Source organism: Dipodomys ordii, unplaced genomic scaffold, assembly GCF_000151885.1.
Source record: "Dipodomys ordii isolate 6190 unplaced genomic scaffold, Dord_2.0 Scaffold32, whole genome shotgun sequence".
NCBI lineage: Eukaryota > Metazoa > Chordata > Mammalia > Rodentia > Heteromyidae > Dipodomys > Dipodomys ordii.
In genome coordinates, this window is record NW_012267248.1 from 3,340,145 (window position 1) to 3,364,018 (window position 23,874).

The 23,874-nt window shown below is 44.1% G+C and overlaps 1 protein-coding gene across 1 annotated transcript in view; it reads right to left on the reverse strand.

Annotated features, from left to right (window-relative positions):
• Positions 1-6,483: 6,483 nt before the first annotated feature.
• Positions 6,484-23,874, reverse strand: part of Cdyl (chromodomain protein, Y-like) — a 60,205-nt gene continuing 42,814 nt past the window's right edge. The window contains exons 3-7 of the mRNA XM_013016616.1: positions 21,962-22,218; positions 20,557-20,729; positions 15,749-15,959; positions 9,240-9,383; positions 6,484-8,046 (exon numbers count right to left, since the gene is read on the reverse strand). Coding sequence (XP_012872070.1) covers positions 7,888-8,046; positions 9,240-9,383; positions 15,749-15,959; positions 20,557-20,729; positions 21,962-22,218 — 944 coding nt within the window. The 3' untranslated portion in view covers positions 6,484-7,887. The remainder of the gene's footprint in view (positions 8,047-9,239; positions 9,384-15,748; positions 15,960-20,556; positions 20,730-21,961; positions 22,219-23,874) is intronic.

A 23,874-nucleotide genomic window follows, 5' to 3' on the forward strand; every position in this document is an offset into this window, starting at 1 on the left:
ACACTCTTGGGCTGGGAAGGTGGCTGAGTGGTAGAGTGCTTGCCTTGCATGCCTGAGGCCCTGGGTTCGATTCCTCAGCACCACATAAGCAGAAAAAAAAAGCCGGAAGTGGCGCTGTGGCTCAAGTGGTAGAGTGCTAGCCTTGAACTGAAGAGCTGAGGGACAGTGCCCAGGCCCAGAGTTCAGGCCACACAACCAGACCCCCCCCCAAAAAAAAAAAAAGTTTTATACCCTTTTCTGCCCAAGCTGGCTTCAAACTGAGATCCTCAGATCTTAGCCATCCAGGTAGCTATGATTAAGTCATGAGCCACTGGTGCCCAGCTTGTGAACTCATTCTTGAAGACCATAGAAACAAAGGACCTGATCCAGATGTTGCAGTTTTTCAGGATCACTTTGTCTCTAGACATGGGAGAGTTTTCCATTCCTGTCTTCAGTTTCCTTCATCAATGTTACATAATTTTCATAGTAGTTTTATTTTTTTAAATCTCCTTGGGTAAATTCATTTCTAGATACCTAAGGAAGTGGGATTGTTTTCTTGATTTTTCTTTTAGGGAGGTGGTTAACTGGAGCTTGAACCTAGGGCCTTATGTTTTTTAGCCAGTTACTTTACTACTTTAGTAATGCCCCTAGCTTCTTGTTTTATTATTCAGATAAGGTCATGTGTTAGGGGGAAGCATAACTTTGCATTGGAGGGGGGAAGTTCTCTCCACTAGCCTGAGGCTCCAGTCTTCTGCAGATTAGTAGTGGAGACATCTGGTGGTGGATGGAAGGAAGCAAGATCTCTTTCTTAATCCCAGCCCTGATGGAGAAGGTCCCATCTGTGTTTCCACAGGGACCAAGGAGGCTTTGACCATGGGCTCCCGGAACTGTTCAGCAGGACTTTCCACATTCCTGTCCTTTGCTCCCAGGAAGCATGCTTCCTGCTTCCCTGTGCCTGAGGCAGCAGTGCTGGCCAGGGAGGGACCCCAGAGAGCCAGGCCAAATGGCACAAGTGCAAGTGCATGTGTGGAGAAAGCAACTTCCCAATGGGTCAGTCTTTGTGGATAAAGCAGCAGGAGGAAGAGAGCCTCTGAAATACCTAGAGGTAGGTTAGGTTAAAGTTTGGGCTAAAATTCTCTCCACAAACTGTTTTTCAAAAGGAGGCCGGATGTTTGAACATGTTACAATACTTTATAGTAAGTTCACAACCAGCTCCCTGCCTTCATGCAGCCCAGGAAGCTAGGAGAGCACGGAAGGAGTTTGCCTTCTTCTTTGTTTTGGAAGTTGTTGCTTGGCACACATCCAGAACCTAGTGATTCAATAACACATAATGCCATGGGGCTAGCAGAGAAATGACTTGGTTTTCTGATCAGTGCTTTTACAGCTAAAGGGTAGCTGAGGTGACCTGCACCCCTAGAAGGCCCACAGCAGCCTCAGCTTTCAAATGCAGCCTCTGTCTGCCCTTGGTACATTAAGAGCAGTCCAGATAGTACATAAGAACAGGCCCATGGGTGGTCTGCATGAGCCTACCAGAGAGGGAAAGCATCTGTTTCAACAGTTGATTTGTATGCAGAGTCATCCCCTCATAGCCTGGCACCCAAGGCAGCCCTCCACTGCAGGCAGTCCTCCACCCCACTGCAGCCCAGCCCAGGCATTTCCTGTGTGCCTGGAAAGTAGCCTCAGCTTCGCAGGCCACGAGAGCCCCAAGTCACAACTGGCTCTGAGTGCTGGTCCCAAGACCACAGGGTTCAGCCCAGCTGAAACTGGAGCTGTCCCAAGGGCTCTGTGTGCTGCTGTGTTTGGGGCCTGCACTTCCTCCATCACAGCCAGATGGAGCCTTGGCTGAGGAAGGGGACAGGCTGGGGACAGGAGAGGAGCATGAGGAGAGCTGTTGGATTCAATACCTCCCCTTTCCCCACTCTGTCATCTCCCTGTCCCCACCCCTCTCCCAGTTTTCTAGATGCTTCAGTGGCTGTCTCTCTAGTGTTTCCAAACCCCAGCCAGAGAGTAAATAATGAATCAGTGGCTGAGTGTGAAGCCATTCCATTTTCCAATTGTTTTCATACTGATTTTCTGCAATCTCTCCTCTCCCTACTTCCATCTTAGAAGGCATTTGGTTGTCTGAGTGACTCAGGTTCATGTCTCCATGTGGGAAGAAGACCTAAGACAGCCAAGGGGTCCTTGGGGAGGGGAAGATGGGGGCACTTTCCAGCTTCAGCTTCTTCAGGGGAAAGGGTGGGCAGGGAGCCCTCCAGTTATAGCACTGAACCACCCTCAACTTCCTGTCTCAGATATCATTTGTGAAGAAGCAAACCAGAAACCAAAGAACAGAGACAAATCTTCCCATAAGTGTCCAGTCAGTGTCAGTGAATGGAATTATTGGTGGAAAGGTCACCTTGCAGTCCTACAAACGTCTTCTCGTGCTTTGGAGGTCAAGTTTCTTGTATAGATTTCTCTGGGCCAGATTTCTGCCCTCCCTCCCTCCCTTTCTTTCTTCCCTTTTTTTTTGGTGCTGGTACTGGGTTGAACTCAGGGCCTGGGTACTGTCCCGGAGCTTTTTCACTGAAGGCTGGTACTCTACCACTTGTGTCAGGTCTCTACTTTCTGTTGGTTAGAGATAAGAGTCTCACAAGTTTCCTGCCCTGCTTTGAATTGCTATCCTCAGATCTCAGCATTCTATGTAGGTAGGATTACAAGGTGAAATACTGGCAATTGGCCCATAATTTTTTGTTTTGTTGTTTTTTTGTGCTGGGCCTGGAACTCAGAGCCTGACTCTGGCCCCAAGCTGCTTTTTGCTCAAGGATAGCACTTGAGCCACAGCTCCACTTCAGGTGGTGTATTTCTTTGCTTGTTTGGGTAGCTTATTGGAGATAAGAATCTAATTGACTTTCCTGCACAGGCTGGCTTTGAACGGTGTACCTCACATCTCAGCCTCTGAGTAGCTAGGATTACAGGCATAAGCCACCAGCACCAGGCTTTGATAGCTTTTTTTTTTTTTTTGTAAACAAGATTTTCATTGAACTAAAATATTAAAGAGATTTAGGGATAAATGTCACATGTGAAGTTTCACACAACCCTACAAATGAGAAGAGTCGGGATAATGAAGGACAGACTGTTCTGAAGCGGGAGGGAGAGCATTAGGAGTGATGAGTGGTGACAGGATGTGGAAAGCATCAAACAACAGAAAGGCCACACAGAAGAGTAGGAAACAGCCCCCAGTTCCAACTCTATCTTCTTGCAGTGAAGGGAAGCTGAAGGTAATTCAGGCCAATGTGGTGACAACAGACTGGCCAGCACAACTGCCAGATAAGCCCTCAGTTTGCAGAAACCTTAACTGTGTATGTGACAGTGACTCCTGCCAGTTTTTTAGTAGGGGCCAATTATGAGGAAGCTCTAGATACTGTCTGTGGCAAGGGGCCAGCTCTATTGCCTGTGATCCTAGCTGAGACTAAAATCATCAACTTCTGTTGCTGTCTTCCTGCTGCATGGTGAGGCTGGGAGCTCTAAGACCAGGCCAGACCAGAGGATTGCCAATTTCCCTAGCTTGCCTAACTTGCTCTTCCCGCAGGATCTGAATGCTGAGATAAGCAACAGAATACCAGAATGCACCTGCCACCCTGCTCAGTGCTCTATTTGTTTTTTCTACTCTGATCTCCATAGAGTTCAACCTAGGCTTGGGGCAGGGCATGCCTACCGAGCTATTGGAAACTTGTCCCAACCACAGGCTACAAAGCTCAGAGGCCTGCAGTATCTCTGGGTACACAAAGGAAGTTTAAGTGAATACAGCCATGAACCTGAGGGGCCCTTGACCAGTCCATCTCAGCCAGTATATAGTACCAGCCTCAACTGGGATAGTACTGTCTTGATGGTTTTCCTTGAGTGGTACTGATTGAGCTCTCAAAAGAACTGTTCAGCCAGGCACAGGTGGCTCAAGCCTGTAATCCTAGCTCACCAGGTTTAGATTGTAGTTATGACCAGCCAGGACAGGAAAGTTCTTGACATTGCACCTTCAAAGTAACCAGCCAAAAGGAGGGCTGAAGTCATAGCTCAAGTTGTACAGTGCCAGACTAGTAGGCAGTCTTGAGTTCAAACTCCCATACTGTTTCCTCCCCTCCAGCTGTTTTTCAATGTTTTAAATATATATATATTCGAGCTGAGGACCGAACTTAGGGCCTTGTGCTCGCCAGCAGGTGCTCTTCTGCTGAGCTAAACCCCTAGATCCCCCAAAATAATTTTTCTATTGTAAAGATACTGTAGAGGGGTTACGGTTACATGAGTAAGGTAATGAGTACATTTCCTAGCCAGCATTGTTACCCCCTCCTTTGTTTTTCCCCTACTATCCCATCCTTCCCCATCTCCCCAAATCCTCCCTCCCCCTCCCCCAGCCCCAGCAGTTGTAAAGATTGTCTTCAACATGTCTTGTGGTCTTATTGTTACAATGGGTCAACCTGTATCCTTGTTTCAGCATCTTGCTACTTTCCTTCCCCTCCCCAAATTAGAAAAATGCATATACAAGATGCAGGGTACTAGAATCAAGTAGTAAGAACAGGGGTTATACCCTGGGGGAAGAACCTACAAAAGAATGATAAAAGAAAAACCCAAATAGAACAACAAAAAAACCCAGAACATTAGAAACAAGAGTGACGAAGACAAACCTCGTGTCCCTATCTTGGGGTTCATTTCGCTTAGCATCATCTTATACGATCATATGTACATGGCTTTTGACCTTTTCTGCTTGTCTGGTAAAATTATTCCAGACATATACTAGTTATTGCAAATAAGGGAAACCATGGGAACTATGTTCTTTGGGCTTGGCTTACTTCATTTTCTTGATCCATTCATCTACTGAGGGGCATCTGTGTTGGTTGCATATCTTAGCTATGGTGAATAATGCTGGTAAAACATGGTTGTGTTGGTAGCTTTAGTATGGCCGTGTTCGTGATTGTTTGGGTAAATGCTGAAAAGTGAGACTGCCCCATCCAGCTCTTTTTAAGGTAAAACTGGAAGAGACACCTATGTTGAGATGTCTAAATTGCACCTAAGAAGCACAAGAAATACAAAAAAGCAAGGCAACATGACTATTCCAAAGTTTACAACTATTTAATAACTGAATCCAAAGACATTGTAAAGAGTGACATGTGAGAAAAATGTAATAGCTTAAATTAAAAAAATAGCTAACTCAAAGGATACAAATAAATGAAGTAAAGCAGTCAAGACGGACAAGAAAGTCAAGTATGTAGGTAAAAAATCAAAAAATGTGAATGAGAAATCTGTATCTTAAAAAAACCAAAACACACTGGGCGCCAGTGGCTCACACCTATAATGCTACTCAGGAGGTAGAGATGTGAGGATGACAGCTGAAATCTAGCCTGGGTAGCAAAGTCCATGACACTCTTATCTCTAATTAACCCAGAAACCTGGAAGTGGTGCTGTAGCTCCAAATTACCTAGTCTTGAGAGTAAAAGACCACGGACAGCACCCCGGCTCTGAATTCAAGCCCCATGACCAGGATGGGATAGGGGGCAGAGGGAGAGGGGAAATGGTAGCAACAAGCAAAAGTTCTTTTATGAATGAAGCGAGGAAATGGGAAAGAAAACAGTCACAATATTCAATGCGTATCTTACAAAATTAAGAAAAGGGAGGGGTTGGGAGTAAAGAATGAAAGGGGTTGGAAGTGGCGCTGTAGCTCAAGTGGTAGAGTGTTCGCCTTGAACTGAAGAGCTCAGGGACAGTGCCCAGGCCCAGAGTTCAAGCCCCACAACTAACAACAACAAAAAAGAATGAAAGGGGTGCATACCAATCAACATGTATTCCTAAACGGAGAGTGGTAACTACTTTATACAACTACTAGTCAAGGACCCCAGATCTTTAAAGAGTCTATTTAATTGGTCTCACTTGGCCAGGACAGTCAGGGGATTCTAATGCATAACAGAGATTGATGCTCCTGCTCCACATGTGTGCAGGGCCCATTTTCATCCTGTGGCAGGTGGGTGCAGGGTGGGAGTGTGAAAGGCACTTCTTCCTGGGTGAGTGAAGATGCATGCAATGTCAGAGATCCACTCTGCTCTTAAGTTTTGGGCTGCATGTGAGGGCCCTCCAGGAATTTTCTGAAGCCAATGTGAAAAGGCTCTGCTCAGAAATACCTTCTAACACATCTGTATGAGGACAGAAGGACATAGGCAGGGGCAAAGTGGTTACAAGGTCAATAGTAGAGGCTCTCAGATGAGATTGGGGAGGATTTGGGGGAAGGAGACAAAACTGAGCTTCCCCGGGCAGTATCAGAACCAGTGGATGGGGCCCTGGTCTCTCTTAACAATGTGTTCCTCACTTGCTAGGTACCAGTTTTACAACACAATTGTCTTGGAGCAGTCACAACATCTGCTCAAATGAGTACATGTGGCTGGGGCCTGATGTCACCAAACACATGTTCGATGCACATTTGTGTATTTACCAGTGAAGACAGCACGAGAAACCTAAGTAATGAACTGGAAAAACATTTTCAAATGTGTTAAGAAATATTAGTTTTATTTAATCAGTTTTCACAGCTGAATATTTATTCTATAAAAACTTTACAGATTGTACAGTTTATATATAGTTCAAACTACTGAACAAAAAAGTGGGTCCCACAGATGCAAAAGTACTGTACCAATCCATCCTAGCTAAAGGAAGATTTACATACTGTACAGTTCTCCATGTGGCTGGGGTGATGGTCTCAGTACAAACTTCAAAACTGTACAAAAATAAGGTCTGGTTTTATTTCATTCTTCATACATTCAATGATTGCAAACCCAGAAGCCTAACTATAGAAGAGGCTTCTTGGAGTGAGGAATCAGCTGCCGCTCCTGAGGAAGGCATAGTCCATCCACATGGGGGCGCTCTAGACACTGCACTGTACTCAGCATATGGTGGACAAGACCAGAGACCAAAACAGTAAATGGAACTGTCCTAAAGAGAGTAGTTCTCTTGTTTTGAATGAGTTTTTATTTAATAGTGTGCCAGAAGAATTTTAACTTATTAAATAAAGCATATTCTAAGTGCACCTAAAAATTGCATTTGATAAACAAAAATACTTTTTTTGGTGTAATACATCAATCATACCTGCAGACAGAAAACCAAAATTGTATACAAAAGTAGTATTTCTCACCCAGCAACAAGAAGCACGTATCTAGTTATTTTCAAAAGGGTCAGAAAAACTACTTAAAACCCACTAAGACTAACTTATAACTTAGCTACTTATACTTAAGCTATTCAGTGATTCACTAATACTGCAAAGTAAGTTCTCTTCCAGACAGTGTTTCTTCATGTTACCTGGGTAAGACCTGGACATATTTTAATCAGGAAGAACTGGCTGATGTCTTAGCATGAACACTGAGTGTGTGTTGGGATTTCTCATCAGGACTTTTCACTCTGAATTTCCATAGATGAGGTTATATGTGCCTCTCTCCTTGGAGGTGAAGGAAATATTACAATTTTTTTTTTTGTATCTGTCTGGGGAAGGGAGGGAGGTTGTCTATACCCCTGTATATTCTGTTTCTAGAAGGAAAAGAATGAAGAAATAACGTTCCTGACTTTCCTGCCACTCAAAATGAATAAAACACAATAGAAAAAAATTACAGTACTAGCCAAAGGAAACAAATTAGACTTCCAAGAGCAACACAGTGCTCATCACTGCGCTTTTACACTTATGTGTGTATGGGTATAAAATGACGACGTTTGGACAAAGGAGCTTTGTAGTTATTTATTTTAAAGTTACAGTACTTAAAAACTCCTTGGTAATAAATAACTTGCATGTCTCCAGCCCCGCTACCACATGGAGTATGAGTGAACTTGTTTCTGGCTGTGAGGCAGCTGGGAGCCTTGGATTTCCTGCTCACACCAGTTCCAGTATCACCAGCACTCAGCCGTCCATCAAAACTCATCAATTTTCCTCTGCAAGTATTTTAACATAGAATCCATGCCCTGAGCTGAGCCCCAGATTTTCTTCAGCACCTCACACTCCCTCTCGTTGGCCTGCTCCAGCTCTATCTTCATATTGCAGCGCACCAGGGCCTTGGACTCCTCCAGGACCTGTAGCAAACAACAAAGGGTCAGTAGCATGCCTCCCTCCCCACATGTATGGGTTGACCACAGGCATTATTTCACAATTTACACCAGGCCTAGCATTCACAAAGTATTAGCCTATTAGGAGGCTCCACATTTGTGGATTCAATTAACCGAGGATTGCAAATAATCAGAAGACCAACACCCCCTCATGTCTATACTGGACAGTCATTCCTTAAACAGTATAATGTAACACCCAGTAACATGGCATTCATGTAGAAACAATCTTAAGTCCACAGGTGGGGGTAGTGTACGATGCAAACATCACACCCTTTCACAGAAGGACTGGAGCATCCCTGGAGTTTGGGGTCCATGGCACAGGCAGCTGGAACCATCCTCATGGATTCTGTGTGACGCTGACGGATCTCACACTACATGGTGCTGAACCTTGAAATGGCTCTTACACTATTTTCAGCAAGCTGGGTTTCAGCAGCTGGCCCTTAGCTGCCACTAGATCAGGCTTCAACCCAGCATGGCTGCCATGGGCCTGTGTGGAGCAGCCTTGGGATATGTTCATCCCACTGATGCCCAATGAAACCACTCAGATCAGCGTGAGGGGGTTTCCTAAACAAGACCTAATGTTCCTTATGAAGATTGCTCATATGACTGTTTAGAAGAGAGCTTTTTGTCTTACTAAGAAACAGTATCTCACCCTATAATAGTCAGAAGACTGACTACTCAGCATCAAACACAGGGAATGTAAAGGGTGATTCTGCGAAGTAGAGAATGGTGCAAACGTTGCTACTGCAGATGCTAGTGTCTACTTTAACTCTCAGGTTTGGACCTGCAGTGATGGCACCGAGAGCAGCCTGGGTCAGCGGGTCAACCTTACGCATGGCTGTGCTCACACCAGAGTGAAGCGGGTGGCAAAATGTAGTCTGTGAGCTCTCTGGAGAAAAACATTTATTTATCTATTTGTTTTCCTGTCCTGGGGCTTGAACTCAGGGCCTGAACACTGTCCCTAAGCTTCTTTTGCTCAAGGCTAGCACTCTACCACTTGAGCTACAGTGCCACTTCCAGCTTTTTCTGGGTATGTGGTAATAAGGAATAGAACCTAAGACTTCATGCATGCTAGTCAAGAACTCTACCACTGAGACACCTTCCCAGCCCAAGGTTTAGTTTTTAAAAAGCTAGCATGTACAAGAACCAACTAGACGTACAACTGGATTACAGGAGGCGAGCTCCTTGATTCGAACCATGACTTCCTGGGTGAAGGTCCCTGGCCAGAACACCTGGGAGACCAGGCCCTTGCCACATGCCTCCTGCGCGGTCAGCTTCCGCCCACTGAGCAACATTTCATTTGCCTGAAAGGAAGCAGAGTGATGCGATATAAAACACGATGGGAACAGATAGAGGGGGCCTTGCCCCGCAACATCCACATTGAGGACAGGTACTCAAAACCCCAGAACTTGTGGCACATGTGCGAATGCGCACTAAGAATGAATTGTGTATGGGCAGATCCAATAGGCAGATGGGCTGGGTGATTAAGAAAAGAGAAAGACAACCTCATTCAGAATCACATGGACTCCAATAGTATGAAGTAAGAAAGGTCTACTTTGTGTTTGAGGTTATTGGTCTAATTTCCTTTATCTGCACTGTCTGCTAAAGCCAGGTCCCCTGTGTGAACTCTTCATATGCAATAAAATGAGCCACAAATAAGGACAAGTAATTAGTAATCTTATAGAAGTTAGCCAAGCATAGAATGGCAGACTAGGTGGTTACTTTCCCTATCTGTGTGACGAAAAGTAACGTGCTCCTGAGACACAGAGACCATGTTCTAATGCTACTGGACACCACCTTAGAGATCACATTTCACCACATGTATATACATATAAGAGACAAAGCAGCCAGCACTTTCATGATCCCAAAATTATTACCATGTTAAGGGGGTCTGACATGTGGCTTCGCATGACTGCATGGCGGAAGTCAACATACTTCTGTTTTTAAAACATGTACTTGTGTATACATCTATACATGTGTATACACATTACACCAACATTAACTTTGTCCTAGGTTGCTTTTCAGGTTTCAGAGGAAGGTGTCTGGATTTCACCATTCCAGCAACAGGCTCACAGATGCTCAGGCAGGGTGAGGAGGGGAGAATGGGTCAAAACCATGACTTCCTTCTGTGTTTCTCTGATGGTCCCAAATACCGGACCCCAGAGCTTCTGGGGTTCAGGTAAACAGACTGTTGGTAGAAGACTCCTTTCTCAAGAGATGCAATCTAATGAAAAGTACCCAGAGTGACTAAGTGAACACTACAGTTGCCAGTAGTTGTTTCCTTCAGACAGTGCACAGAGCACACAAGCTAGTGCTGGAGAGCACAGGTGTGGCTGACTTGCTGCCCTTCAACACAAGTAGGAGGGATGAACACAGCGGCAGGGAACCTGCTTCTCAGCAGAAGGCCTTGCAAGATTCTGAACATCACCCTAAGTGAGGCTGATTATTTGAGCACAGTCTTGGACAAGGTCATGAGCATCTGAAGAGTGTAGAATGTTCTGATAAGCCCCAGGTTGACTGAACAGCCTCTTCTAAGGATGGTCTATAAGTAAACACTTATTAGAAATCTCACTTAATCTTGTTCTTCATATTAAGTCAGTTCTTCAAGGTAGAAAAGTGAGAATGGATAAAGGAGAAGGGCCCTAGGGCAACTGAATTTTCCCCTCTGAGATGATAATTTTCCTTCTCAACACACAGTAGAGAAACCATAGCGTAGTCCCTCCAGTTGGGCAGGATGTATATTCTCAACAGAGTGCATGCCAACATGTTCAGGCCCAGAGAACCCACTGAGTAGGGTTTCTACTCTGTTCTCCTCAGTCACTTCTCTCTTCTTTTTTGATATAGTGTCTATTCTAAGTAGGCCTTTGGTGTCAGCTACCTGTGTATGGGCATCATAGGCACATAATGCCATGCCCAGCCTCATTACTTCTTTTCATGCTTTCTGCCCTTTGAAGGTCAGCCAATAGCTCCAAAATAGCTCTTTCCATTCACCTCCTATTCATGCCTTTTCCTCGTTCTTTCCATCTGGGCTAACTGGAACAATCTGTCTCTAGCCAGCATGCTGTCATGGTGGTCTACTTTACTTTTTCCCAGCTAGCTCCATACACATCTGCTTGTTACTAGGAAGTCTTTTCTGACTTGTGCTTTTCTCTTTTCCTAACAGCTGGACATGCAGGACATTGAAAGGAATTCCTCACACCCAAGAGTGTGAATGAGATGACTGACTCAAGGCTATTTATGGTTTCCCACTTAAACACACAAGCAGTGGGCCAGGATCAGTGGTTCCTACCTGTAATCTTAGCTACTAAGGAGGCTTAAATCTAGAGTTTGGTGGTTCCAAGATCTGCCTAAGCAGACAAGTCTTGAGATCCCACCTTCAAAATAATCAGAAAGAAAGGGCTGGAGGTATGTCTGAAGCTGAGCATAAAATCTGAGGAAGAGCTTGCGTAGTATAGGTCACTTTGTGCTGCTTGTAGCACAGCATCTTTACTCACAGAGGTCCTAGGGATACCTGGTACTCCCTGGTCTGTACCAATAACATCTTTTCAGTTCCAACTTTGTGTATGGTGTGTGTGAGTGCACGTGGGTGTGCGTGCATTGCACACAATCCTTGTATAGATTGATAGAATTAACCAAGGCGCAGGTGTTTATCTTGCAGTGACTTCAAACCACTTTGAATCTTTCCAAACACAATGAACTCTTAAGATTCTACCACTGCTGGACGTTGGCGGCTTGTGCCTGTAATCCTAGCTACTCAAGAGGCTGAGATATGAGGACTGAAATTCAAAGCCAGCCAAAAAGTGAAGCTGGTGACTCTTATCTCCACATAACCACCAGAAAACCAGAAGTGGTACTGTGGCTCAAGTGGTAGAGCGCTTGTCTTGAGCTGAGGGACAGTACTCAGGCTGAGTTCAAACCCCACAACCGACAAGGAAAAAAAAAAAATTCTACATCTGACAACATTCAGCACAAAGGCTCTACCTTCAAAATGCCGTTTGACTACATGGTGTTTGCCTTTCCAAATTTACTTAGTATTTCCTCTAGTTGGCCCTCATCCTCCCACACCAATGCACATCTATACCTTCCCTGGATTATCTCTTACAATGAGCTTAACATGTTCCTGGAAATAAGGATTCTTCTTTTTTTGGGGTGGGGGTACGGTCATGAGGCCTGAACTCTGGGCCTGGGTGCTGTCCCTCAGCTCTTCAGCTCAAGGCTAGCGTTCTACCACTTGAGCCACAGTGCCACTTCCAGCTTTTTTTCTTTTTGCTTATGTGGTGCTGAGGAATCGAACCCAGGGCCTCATGCATGCAAGGCAAGTGCTCTATCACTGAGTCACCTTCCCAGCCCGGATATAAGGATTCTTTAGTGCCCGATTTAGCATTTAATTGTTAGCAAATCACCTTCTTTAGTAATAACTCCCAATGAGCTTAAAGATCTACCCTTAATTAGGTAGGGCTAGATGGGTACAGCAGGGCAAAATGGACAATACAGCACAGATGTGATCCTACTTCATTCTCTATCTGCAACAGATAGATGGTGACACATAATCCACCAAACTCCACTTGCCAGAATCCATTTTGGCTTCCACGGAAATTGGTGACAGGTAGGGGTAGAAAGGGATTTGGGGGTGGGAAGGCCGCTTCAAGGCCAGGTAGAGCACTATGGGACCTGGCCCACTACCATCATGTGCTAAACTTGGTCCTCACATGTAAGGGCAGAATGCCCTCTTGTCCTTGTGGGACTCCTGGGTATCAGAGTAGCAGGAGGTGGAGACTGTACCCATCTCTTAGACTTCTCAGGTTACTGGCCAAGTTTCAGAAAAACTCAATAATATGCCTGAGGATGGCTACAGGTGAAGAAAAGGCAGGAGCTTAAAACTTGGCATGGAATTTCTGGGAAGACACCTTTCAGACTCACTCAGACTTGCTGGGCTTACAGAAATGGCTCATGACTGGGCATGGCTAATCAGTGTGGGCATGCAAGCCAATAAGGGGACCAGTAACTTCTCTACAGTATTATCCTGTAGTGAGAAAAAGAGGAAAAGAATCCCTAATAGGGATACAATGGTCATCTACCTAATGTCAGAGTACTGGGTCTGACCAGTACTGAGTGGTAAACTGGACTACTGGTCAGAGATCTGGAAAAGTAGGGCTGAGGTATGTGAATTGAGGGATGAATGAAGGGACTGATGGATGGACAAGATGTGATGTAGACTGCTACATTACATTCACATCTATCAGGGAGCACTCATAAAGGGACAGGACAGTCAACCATATGAACCCATTGGCACTGTCCAGTCTTGGTTGCTGGCCAATTGATTCCTGGCATAACAGACATACATGCCAAGTAGTCAGTGTTTGGTAGACACAGAGGGCTAGCATATTAAGGTCAGTGAATACCTGGCTTCTCAGGAGAGTACCAAGGTTTAGCCATCTTGTACAGCTCATTCCCAAGGTTCTCAGCCTGCTCCAATGGGAACAGCTGTTGCCTCCAGGCCTGTCTGTCTTGTCCCCCAGTCCTCACAAGTCCCAGAATGCGTGGTCTCAGGAATGGGGGTCTAATGCAGGCAAAGAGCCAGTGTTGGAGGATCCCATTCATAGCACCAATAAGGTGCTGCAGAGCTTTACAATGTGTTGAGCCTCCAAGGGAAGGAGGCACTGTTGGTACATGAGTACAGCAGAGCTTCCTGATCCTCCCTGCCCAACAGCAGGTATTTCGGCTTAAGCAGCACACAGGGATGGGGCATGAGGACCCCTGGGACAAATACCCACCAGCAGGGGATAACTGGGAGAGGTACACCTACAGAAAACAGTGGCAATAGTAGGGGCTGTGATCTTTTATCAACTTCTCCAATTTCAGTTTTCAAAAACAACTTAGAATTTAGAGTAATTTTGGACCCAGCTCTCCCTCAATTCACAGGTCATAAAACATAGTAATCAAAGCCAGAACATTTCCACTGAAGCCATATTAGTCACTAAACACAAACCCATACCAACCTCACCAGAGCCTCCCTCTGCCCTTCTCTCACTCAGGAGTCCATCTGGTCCTGCAGGTCCCTGCTCTCCTCCTCTTTGAGGGCCCACAGTTCCCAACATCCCTCCACCATCCTTGGCTACTGCGAGGGGTTCTGCCTAGCATTTGTTGTCTTGATAGGTGTAGATTGAGGAATGTTGACTGATTCTTCTTCTTTGGCAGAAGTCCACACAGCAACAGATGCTACAGCTATCTCAGTGAATCACACTGGGGCAGCGAGGTCAACAAGCCTTACACTTGTTGGTGGTACTGGTGTTAGAACACAGGCTCTTGTAGGTGAGCTATGCTTTTTTGGGCTGGTCATTTTTCAGATATGGTCTTGCTTCCTATCAAGGGACATGCCTGAGTCAGGACTCAGATATTTTAAGCTTCCTGTTGTAATTAAGATGATGTGTCCCTAGCTTGAGAGGAGGTATCACCTACTTTTTGGCTTTGGCTGGCTGATCATCCAAATCTCAGCCTCCTATGTAGCTAGGATTACACAAGTGGCTCCCAGATCCAATGAGCCTTCCTTCTCAACCCTACCTACTCAGCAGTACTTGCCAATTTCTTCTCCTACAGTTACTCTTATGCTCAGAAAATACAGAAAGATGACACACAATTTGTTCTTCATTGTACTCTAATTGTTCCCAAGATTGCCTGAAATTGTACTGTCTATCTCCCCTGTCTGTAGGCTTCTGAAGGAAGAGAGAACCCTGGATCCTGGAGGTTTCTTCATGAGAAGGTAGGTCCCAGTGACACAGAGGGTGAACTGAGCTGTGAACCCCTAAGGGAGGTCCTGCTGCTCCAGCTGTAGGCTGTCAGCTCCTTCTGCACCTCCCTAAGCTACAGTCATTGTACATGCCATAATGGTCTTCCTGCACTCCCCACACTGATGGGGATGAAGGTAGTATCATGTCAATTGGCCAAGTCAAAATATGGACACTTAGTTTTGCTGGAAGTTGAGGATGTGTAGAAGCGGTTGACTTGTCCCTTTGTCCAATCTGACTTTCAGGCTATCTCTTCAACAGGGCTCAACCTGAGGATTCTACTCTGTGCCAAATTCTCAGTCTATCTCTAGAACTAAGGAACACAGTCCATATAATAGAGAAAACACAAACACAACCTCTCCTAATTTAAATCGTGTGTGTGTGTGTGTGTGCCCACACGCATGCGCAGGTGTAAGTACTGGGCTTTGAATTCAGGGACTTTGTCTCTTATCCTGGCTCTTTTTGTTCAAGCCTGGCACTCTATCATTTCAGCCTCAGCTCCTGGCTTTTTCCTGGCAAAATGCAGTAAGAATCTCTTGGATTTCTCTATCTACACTGGCTTCCAACTGCAATTCTAGTATCACCCTCCCAAATGGCTAGTATTACAGGTGTGTGTGAATGGCTGCTACATGGTCTCTCACTGCTACTTTAAAAGGGCAGCTTTTAAATTGTGAAGTAAAAGCACAATTCCTGTTTGAAAACTGGGTATCAGTGTGATTTATGCAGATCTGGAGGCTCATCATGGGAGGAATGGCCTTCTTCTCCTGGGAAGGATCACAGCGCTCCACGAACCAAGTGATTTGATGGAATGTCCCCAGAGAACACACTGCATACATTGAGTAGAACAACATTGTCTAAAATAATTTTTTCACAAAGGTACTCACAGATGCGCCTCCCATAATCTTGGGAAACATAACAGTAGAGCAGCCATCTGGACTCTGTCCGAAGGTGGTATAGGGTGTTTGGAACCAAGCCTTTTCATTAGCCCAAACCACATCACAAAGAGGCAATATGGACGCTCCTAGTCCAATAGCTGGGCCATTTACTGCTACAATAATAGGCTTCTTAAACTGAATGAAAGTATTCACGAAGTTTCTAAAATAAAAAAAAAAGGGGAGGGGGAATTACTAAAAACATTGCATGTATAAGCAGATGAGAAAAATCTATTCTAGAATGCAATTTGCCAAGAAGAAAACTGTACAAAGTAAGATTTAAAGATTCCTCCCAAAACCTGTAGACTGTGGATCTACCTGCTACAGGTTGTAAAGGTTTAACCACAGCCTGTATCAGGGCTGGCTGCTTCCACTGGTTCTAGGTGACATAGCTAGAGTTGCTTTGGTATTTGCAGTGGATCTTGGGCTCACTGACCATTATATCCAGCACTTCCACTTTTTTCTCTTGGAACACCCAAGGATGCTGCTAACTATGGATTTCTTATGCCCAAGCAAAGAGAAAGCTTGGGAGTGAAAATTTCACCGATATTGCCCAGTGCTGAATGAAATGTAAGTAACAGTAAGGGATATGACCAGATAGCAGTCTTCAAGTAGTGAATCTGCAAACAATAGGTATTTTGTAAAGTCATATAAACTGGACTAAATCAACTCAGGGACAGAGAATTAGGCTAAAGACATGAGGTTAGAAAGAAAGATCAGCAAACACTACAATGCCTGTATCCCATTATGTGTTGGTGGATGCTACTGCACAGGACCTTGGAGAACAAAGCAGGCAAGGGGAGGGTGTCCTTCACAGGGGATAAGAAATTGCCATTAAACATAGCCAGTACTGTGCTGGAGTTTGTTTTACAGGCTTTAGAGTTCCAGGGAGGTTGTTGCTGTACTTACTACATTGGGAATCTGCTTCTTTTTCCCCACCCCAGCTGACTCTGAGTTCAGAGGTGGTTTCTTGTACTGATTTAACACAGTGGAGCAAAGCATAAACTTACACCTACATAAATATACGGTTATTATTCTTCAGTATATTGAGTCTGACTATTACAGAATGAGTACAACTTTTCTTATGCAGAGTTCTAAACTTGGGCCTGACCAACAAAAGCCACTGAGACACTTCCTATTAGTTCCCATTATCAAGATGAGATATAGTACCACATCTACTATCCTCCAACCCCCTCTCCCCCTAACTTGCCCCAGGGCAAATATGGGGGGGGGACGATGACTCAGGGCCTTCTACTTAGTTGGCTAACACTTGACTACTTGAACCACACTTTCGGTCCTGTTTTCACTAGTTAGTTGGGAGGCTGAATTTTAACAAACTTGTCTGCTTGAGCTGTCTTCAACCAAGATCCTCTGGCTGGATCTCAGTCTTCTGAATAGCTAGATTACAGCTAGATTGTATTGTAAGGAGGGAGTCTGGGAGGTGCATAAGGATCACAGGAGAACAGGGCTTGCAGATCCAGAGTCCAGCAACTGGTGTGAGGTGCATTCTGTGAGTTGAGGCTGCCCTCACCTCAGCCTTGTCATATGCCCCCAAGGTTGGTAAGGTTTTGCACTAGGCAAGAATTAATTCCTTTAAATGAACCAGCTACACTAATATCTAAGACTTCTAAATGAGAAGGCCTAAAGGCACTGTTAGAAAGATCACATTGGGGTTTAATGATAAAGCTGTGGTACATGAACACAAAAGAATTAAAACTGTCCTCGATATCATGTTTCTCCCATGATACATTTGTACATATATTTTTAAAAAATCTGCTCTTATAGTCTATGAGGAAAATCAACACCAGGACTTCAACAGGCTAGATACATTGTTTTATAACTGATATTATTATTTTTTACCTGGAATGAAAATAATGTCAAATGAAATTATTTCTCTATCTCAGGAATCCATGCTAAATTAACCAGCACCCCTGCTCAGAGGAAGGGGCCATGATGATGTGTGAACTCATTTGTAAAACATGAGCTGAACACAAAGTCAGTTTGTTGAAACACAGCCATTCACCAAAGCTTTGTAGAAATGACCTCTCAGAAGAGACCTCCCAAGGCCACAGAGGTACAGTATCATGAGCTACAAAAGTTTACTCTAAAGCAAAGAAGCTCAGGTACTGTGCTCAGGCCCTGAGTTCAAGACCCAGGACTGGCAAAGAGGAAAAAAAAAGTAAAGCCCTCAAACATTAAAACATCTACAGTGCAGCATACTGAACTTATCATGTGTTCCCATTGGATTATCTGTGAACTAAGGTAAAGGCTGTGTTAGGTACGGAGGGGAAGAAAAGATTTGCTACAAAGTTAGTCTTTGAAGACATTATTATTCAATAGAATTTTTTTCTGAGAAGAACATTTACAAGGTCAGATATGAAGTCAGACCCTCATGGAAGGATGTAGGAATTGTCTGGGGAAACCAGACAAGAAGAACCAAATTAGGAGTTCCTTTGCTGCCTTCCTCAGTTTATTGAGCTTTAGTATCTGAAGGATCGAGTAGGAAGAGGTCAAGATCTAGGGGCAGGTTGCTGGTTAATTTTACTCTCTCTCCAAATCCTCTAATCTAGGACTGCTGAGTAATAGCTTCTTCCTTTGGAAACTCCCCACCCTTATCTAGCTGCATTATGAGAAGAGACCTCCCTTCCATGGAGAGGAGCTTGCTCTTGGGTCCTTCAGACACTTAGTATGCAGACATCAAAGGCTCAATGTTATAAATGGATCCCTAGCCACTCAGTTTTTATCAATGATATAACAGCCATTTCATGACAATGAATCTGCAAACTAGCCATCATCAATTCCAATAGTGGAAACAGCAGCACTAGCGAGTGGACAATGTCAGGTGTTAGTTGGCCTCCATTTTCACTTTGCTTCTCTTTTGGATATTTGCTACATGAGGTTCTTTGCCTCAAAAGGTTTAAGGAATCTGAGACATGACACCACAGAAACAAGCAAAAAATGTATGCAGAGAAAGATTTTTGTGTGTAAAGTCCATCTTATCCATATAAAATTAATTTAAATAAACAGTAAGAGAAAGCTTAAGTAAATCTGCTCTAACTAATTATTTTTCTGATTCTTCCCTATTACATTAAGAAAAATTCTCTCTGGAAAAATACATTCACTCCAAGCAGCAGCAACGCAGGTTTCACAGAAATAGGATGTGTCTGTTTCCTATAATATTAGCTGAGCCTTTTGTGGGGAGCCCAGAGAAGAGGAGGAAAGTGGGAGGCTGGGAGGAGAAACAGGAGTGAGGAGCTGATGAAAACAAGCATCTATAAAGTCAGCTCAAAGTGCACGAGATGAGCTCTCTACTTCAATGTCTGGATCTATCTTTTCTCTTTTTCTTATCCCAGTCGGACAAGCCTCAGCACTGTCCAGGTCAGTGACTGGATACTGGAGGGAGGAGCAGGCTGAAGAGCAGCAAGATTGGTGAGAGAAGCTCCAAGAGGCTCAGGAGAGGACTCAGGTGGTCTCATGGAAGATGTACAACGTCACCACTGAAGACAATGGTGTGTGTATGTGTGTGTGTGTAAAACATGAGGCTTAAATTCATGTAATTCATCCTGGTGTAACAATGAGCAGTGTCCACACAGACACACAGACACAGACACAGACACAGACACACACACACACACACACACACACACACACACACACAGAGATGATTTTGATTGTCTATAGCAAAATTAAGTCCACTGATCAAGGCTTTTAATTAAGTCAAGAAAGAAGTCAGTGCCTTCTAGTACCACACCACAAAACTAAATTAAAAACCCCAGAATAATATTGGAATTATAACATTTCAAACCATAGGCATGTTATTCTGGAAGCAGAGATGGGGAAGACTGAGGTCCAAGGCTAGTCTAGGCAAAGTGTTAGCAAGAAGACCTTATCTCAACAAACACTTCTGACTTGGTGGTTCATGCTTGTAATCCCAGCTATGTGAGAAGTATAGCTGAGGGAACAGGAAAGCTCAAAAAATATTTTAAATACTTAAAGCAAGAAGAGGGACGGAAATGTGGATCAAATGGTAAATAGCTTGCTTAGCCATTATGAGGCTTTCAATTCAATCAAATCCTAGTAATACAAAAAACTCACAAAACAGATATAAGATGTGTTCATTAGTTTGATGTAGTTACTTATACAATATATACAGATTTTGAAACAAATTGTGTATATATGTAAACATATGGCTTCCTTTCCTGTCATATAAGGAATACTTAGAATTCAGAAAAGATAGAAGTGAACACTAGGTTCCTTGCCTAATAAATAAGAGTAGGGAAAATTTCATTCATTTTCTACTGAATATCTTCAAGTTCTTTCAGTAGTTTCTAGGCTGAACTTGAAGAAATTATACTGGATGTAATAAAAAAAATAAAACTCTCTCTATATGATCTGCAGTAATAGGCACAAAACCTACACAGTTTACTTTAGAGCTCAACAACAGCAGTTACTATTTGGTAGAGAAAGCACCTCTACTTCAGGATTGAGGTCAGCAGGTACAGCACAAGTACCAGACAGCTGTACATTATCTGTAGAGCACTCTTAGCCAACATGCCTGAGCATGTGCTGGGTGTCAGCCTTAAAATCAGTTTTATTTGCCTCTGATAAGCAGTCATTTATGTCAGACCCGTAGAAAAGGCAAATGAGTTAGTTGAGTTAAATGACAGTCGTTGAAGCCTGTTCAGGGCTGTGCTTTTCAGAGCTAGTACATGGAAAACCAAACCCAGCCCTGATGTAAACATACTGGCTTTACAACATACCTGATTGCATCTGCCATCTTGGTGCTTTCTCTCTTTCTGTCATCTGTGAGACGGCGTATGAAGTAAATGAAGTCCAGGCCACAACAGAAGACGCTGCCCACTGCGCTGAGCAGCACCAGCTTGCTGTCATCAGCAGCGGCCGTGTTCAAGGCACTCTGGACTTCTTTCATCACCTGGAAGTCACCACAAGTTCCAGTGATAAGGAGCACTTTGGGTACAGACTACTATAAGCAATTTACTAGTCAACAACCTCGACTACAGAAAATGTCCAGCTTGATGTGCTTTGCTTCGCCTAGCACAACAATAAACTGTCTGCACATTGCTTATTTTCTGTAAGCAGAGACTGAGGTGCTGGGCACAGAGCTCACTGTAAACAGGTAACATAAAGAACAGCATAGGACTAGAAAGACCCATGTATCTCCATCACTGGGTATTTCTACAGTTTGTTCAGCAGGCGGCACATTCAATCACTTTGAAAAAGTGAGTCCAGTGACACTTTTTTTTCCCCCTTAAACTTAGGACAGAAACCTAAATGACTTGGTGCCTAAGTACATGAAATGGAAACCCATCATGGAAAGGAAAATGTGAGAGGGCACTAAATCATTTAAAACGATCTTGGAAAAAAATAAAAGAAAAAATCACCAGTGAAGGGACAGAGGTCTAAAAATATACCAAGGATAAAGCCCAGAACTGCTTGTTCTGTGTGAGCATGGCTAGCACACAGACCTTCTATAGTTTGCTTTCCTTGTCTGGAAACCACCTGCTCCAACTGTGTACAAAGGAAAACAAGCACCACTAGAACTTAAAACTTTGGTGAGTCCCAGTGCAAGTGGACATGTATCCAATTCTAGAGCCTTCCTAGCACCGGCTTTTGAACAACAACCCTGTCAACAAAGAATTCCTGGCCTTTTTGCAAGCTGCCTTTTCAGGTACTAGTCAATATGCATGCATAGAAAGCCCCCTTGCTGTGTGCTCTGCCACAATACTAAGACCATCAGTGTTCTAGGATGGCAGGGAAACTCCTCTCACAGGACAGAACCCGGTCATTGTTATCTTGCACAAACAAGAAACATGTCAAGATGAGAGCTATGGCAAAGCCGCAGCCCCTGCAGATGAAGAGCTACTGACCTGGGAGGTGGCCTGAGGACAGAGGCACTGCTGCCTCCTCCTGGTAAGAGCCAAAGTTCCCACACCAGTAGACTGAAGTAGATGCCCAGCACATGCCTACTGCCCCATGTCAGTGCAGCCAGAGTGATTAGCAGCCAAGCTGCCAAGTCCCCTCTGCTTCCCACCTCCTGGGCACATTGTGGGCCAGCTCAGAAGGAGGTTTCAGAAGAGCATAAAGAGCCACTCAGCAAAGCAGGCGTGGAGAAGCACAAAGCGCATAGCAAGGCGCATCTCTCACCTCTGGGTTTAGAGAGTTATTCTCAGATGATTTTGTGGATAACAAGATGTGGGTGAAGCCATCTTGCTTCCTGACGACAATATCTCTGTATCTGTAGGCACTCTCTGTCTGCCTCACACTGAAACGCAACCGCTTGTCAAAAGGCTGGTCTCTTCTGTCGTCAAGAAATTTCCTTTTCCCAGCCGTCACTCCTGTAACAGACGTCTGTATGTTGGTTGTTCCATTGGCTGTTAGTGCATCCATGAACGGAGATGTACCTGCCAAGAGTTTGAAATCACAGTGGTCTGTGATGTCCTATCACCAATTCTTTCCCAGTGTCACCTCAGAATTAGACCAGAATGCTGGTCACAAACCCAGGACTTATCAACACCAGACTGTCCAAATCAGAACCTTGTCAAAGGCTACTTCTAAGATACCTTTCAGTTTCAATCTATGTCTGACAGAAAATCCATCCCCATTTATTTGGTCTAATATGTACAGCTCTAAACTTGGAGACTTTTAGAGAATGAGATTAGAGAGAAGGGGTCTCCTGTAGAGGATCTGCTGTAGGTCTGACAAGTTGGAGAAAAAGAAAACAGCCTAAGGAAATATGAATAGTAAGGCCAAAGTGGTCAAAAGACTTCTCTCTAATGCAAGAAGGTCCCGTGACAAACCTGTCCTTGCTGGGCCATGGCCTGGTGTGGTGGTGCTGCTTTAGATTCTGGTCTCTGTAGAGCAACATATATGTCAGGGCTTCTTCCTTCCCCTGTCCAGGAGGTGACTACCAGAGAGGGTCATCCCCTGTTTCTACCTCTGCTTTCGAAAAGGGTACACACACATCAAAGGGCTGTCTTCTCTCCATCCAAAACATTCTACCAGTGATCCTCATGTCACAACTCCTCAATGCTAATCTGGGTGCTGTTTTTCCATCAGTCCTAATATATAGTCTCCTGAGACTAACATTTGTTTCCTTTCCTTCTTTTGGTGGTGGGGACTGAACTGAGAGCCCTGTGCATGCCAGGCTTGTACTCTACCACTGAGCTGCATCTTCAGCTCTCATCTTTGCTTATCATAATGGTCCAGGACTATACTAAGTAAGCGATACAGTTACCAAGGTAGATGAGAGTAAGAGAGATGCTGCACTTAGCATTTATACAAAATAATCATCCTGTCTATACGAGCCACCTCAGTGTTGGCTAGTGTGGCAATAGATGCAGAGCTCTGGCTAGGAGAAAGCAAAAGCCATGCCTGAGAAATACATGAGGATCTACTGGTAAAATTAGCAACAGAAGTGTTCTGAGAGGGAAGGTCATGAGTCATTAATTATGAACCAAGAACTACTTCTTCAAAAAGTGAAAAGCAATAAGCCAAATCCACCAGAAAAGACACATAAATGGTATTTAAGAGAAAATAAAAGTGTTCCTGGTCAATCACTGGAAAAATTTTATGTATTTTAATTTCTGCTATTAAAAACTCCAAGATACCAAGATGCAGAAACCCCTTTGTACAACTAATGAACAAAATTTAAAAAATTAACACTGGAATTAAAAACCTAGACATAATGCAACATTTTCTCTCATATTTTTTGCTTTGCCTATAAGAATTGGCAGCCTGGTCGTTATGAGGGCCCCTTATTTTCCTCTAGGGCTGCTGGGTGCCTGTATTAGAATTCACTTTTTCAACCCACATGGGAACCAATGCTAACATTCAAGCTTTCACTATTGTGAACTACGCTGCACTTGCAAACTGTGGCCCTTTTTAGATCCAGTGCTGGCAAGCCCACACATGGTGCTTAGTTTTAAAATCCCTCAATGTGCAAGGATTTCAAATTGAACTTGAACATGCTGTTCATGGAAGATCAGGAGTAAAAATTTCACTCACTATGCTTAATAGATTCATAGTACAAAGGGAAAGGTTAAAGACTGTTTAAACTG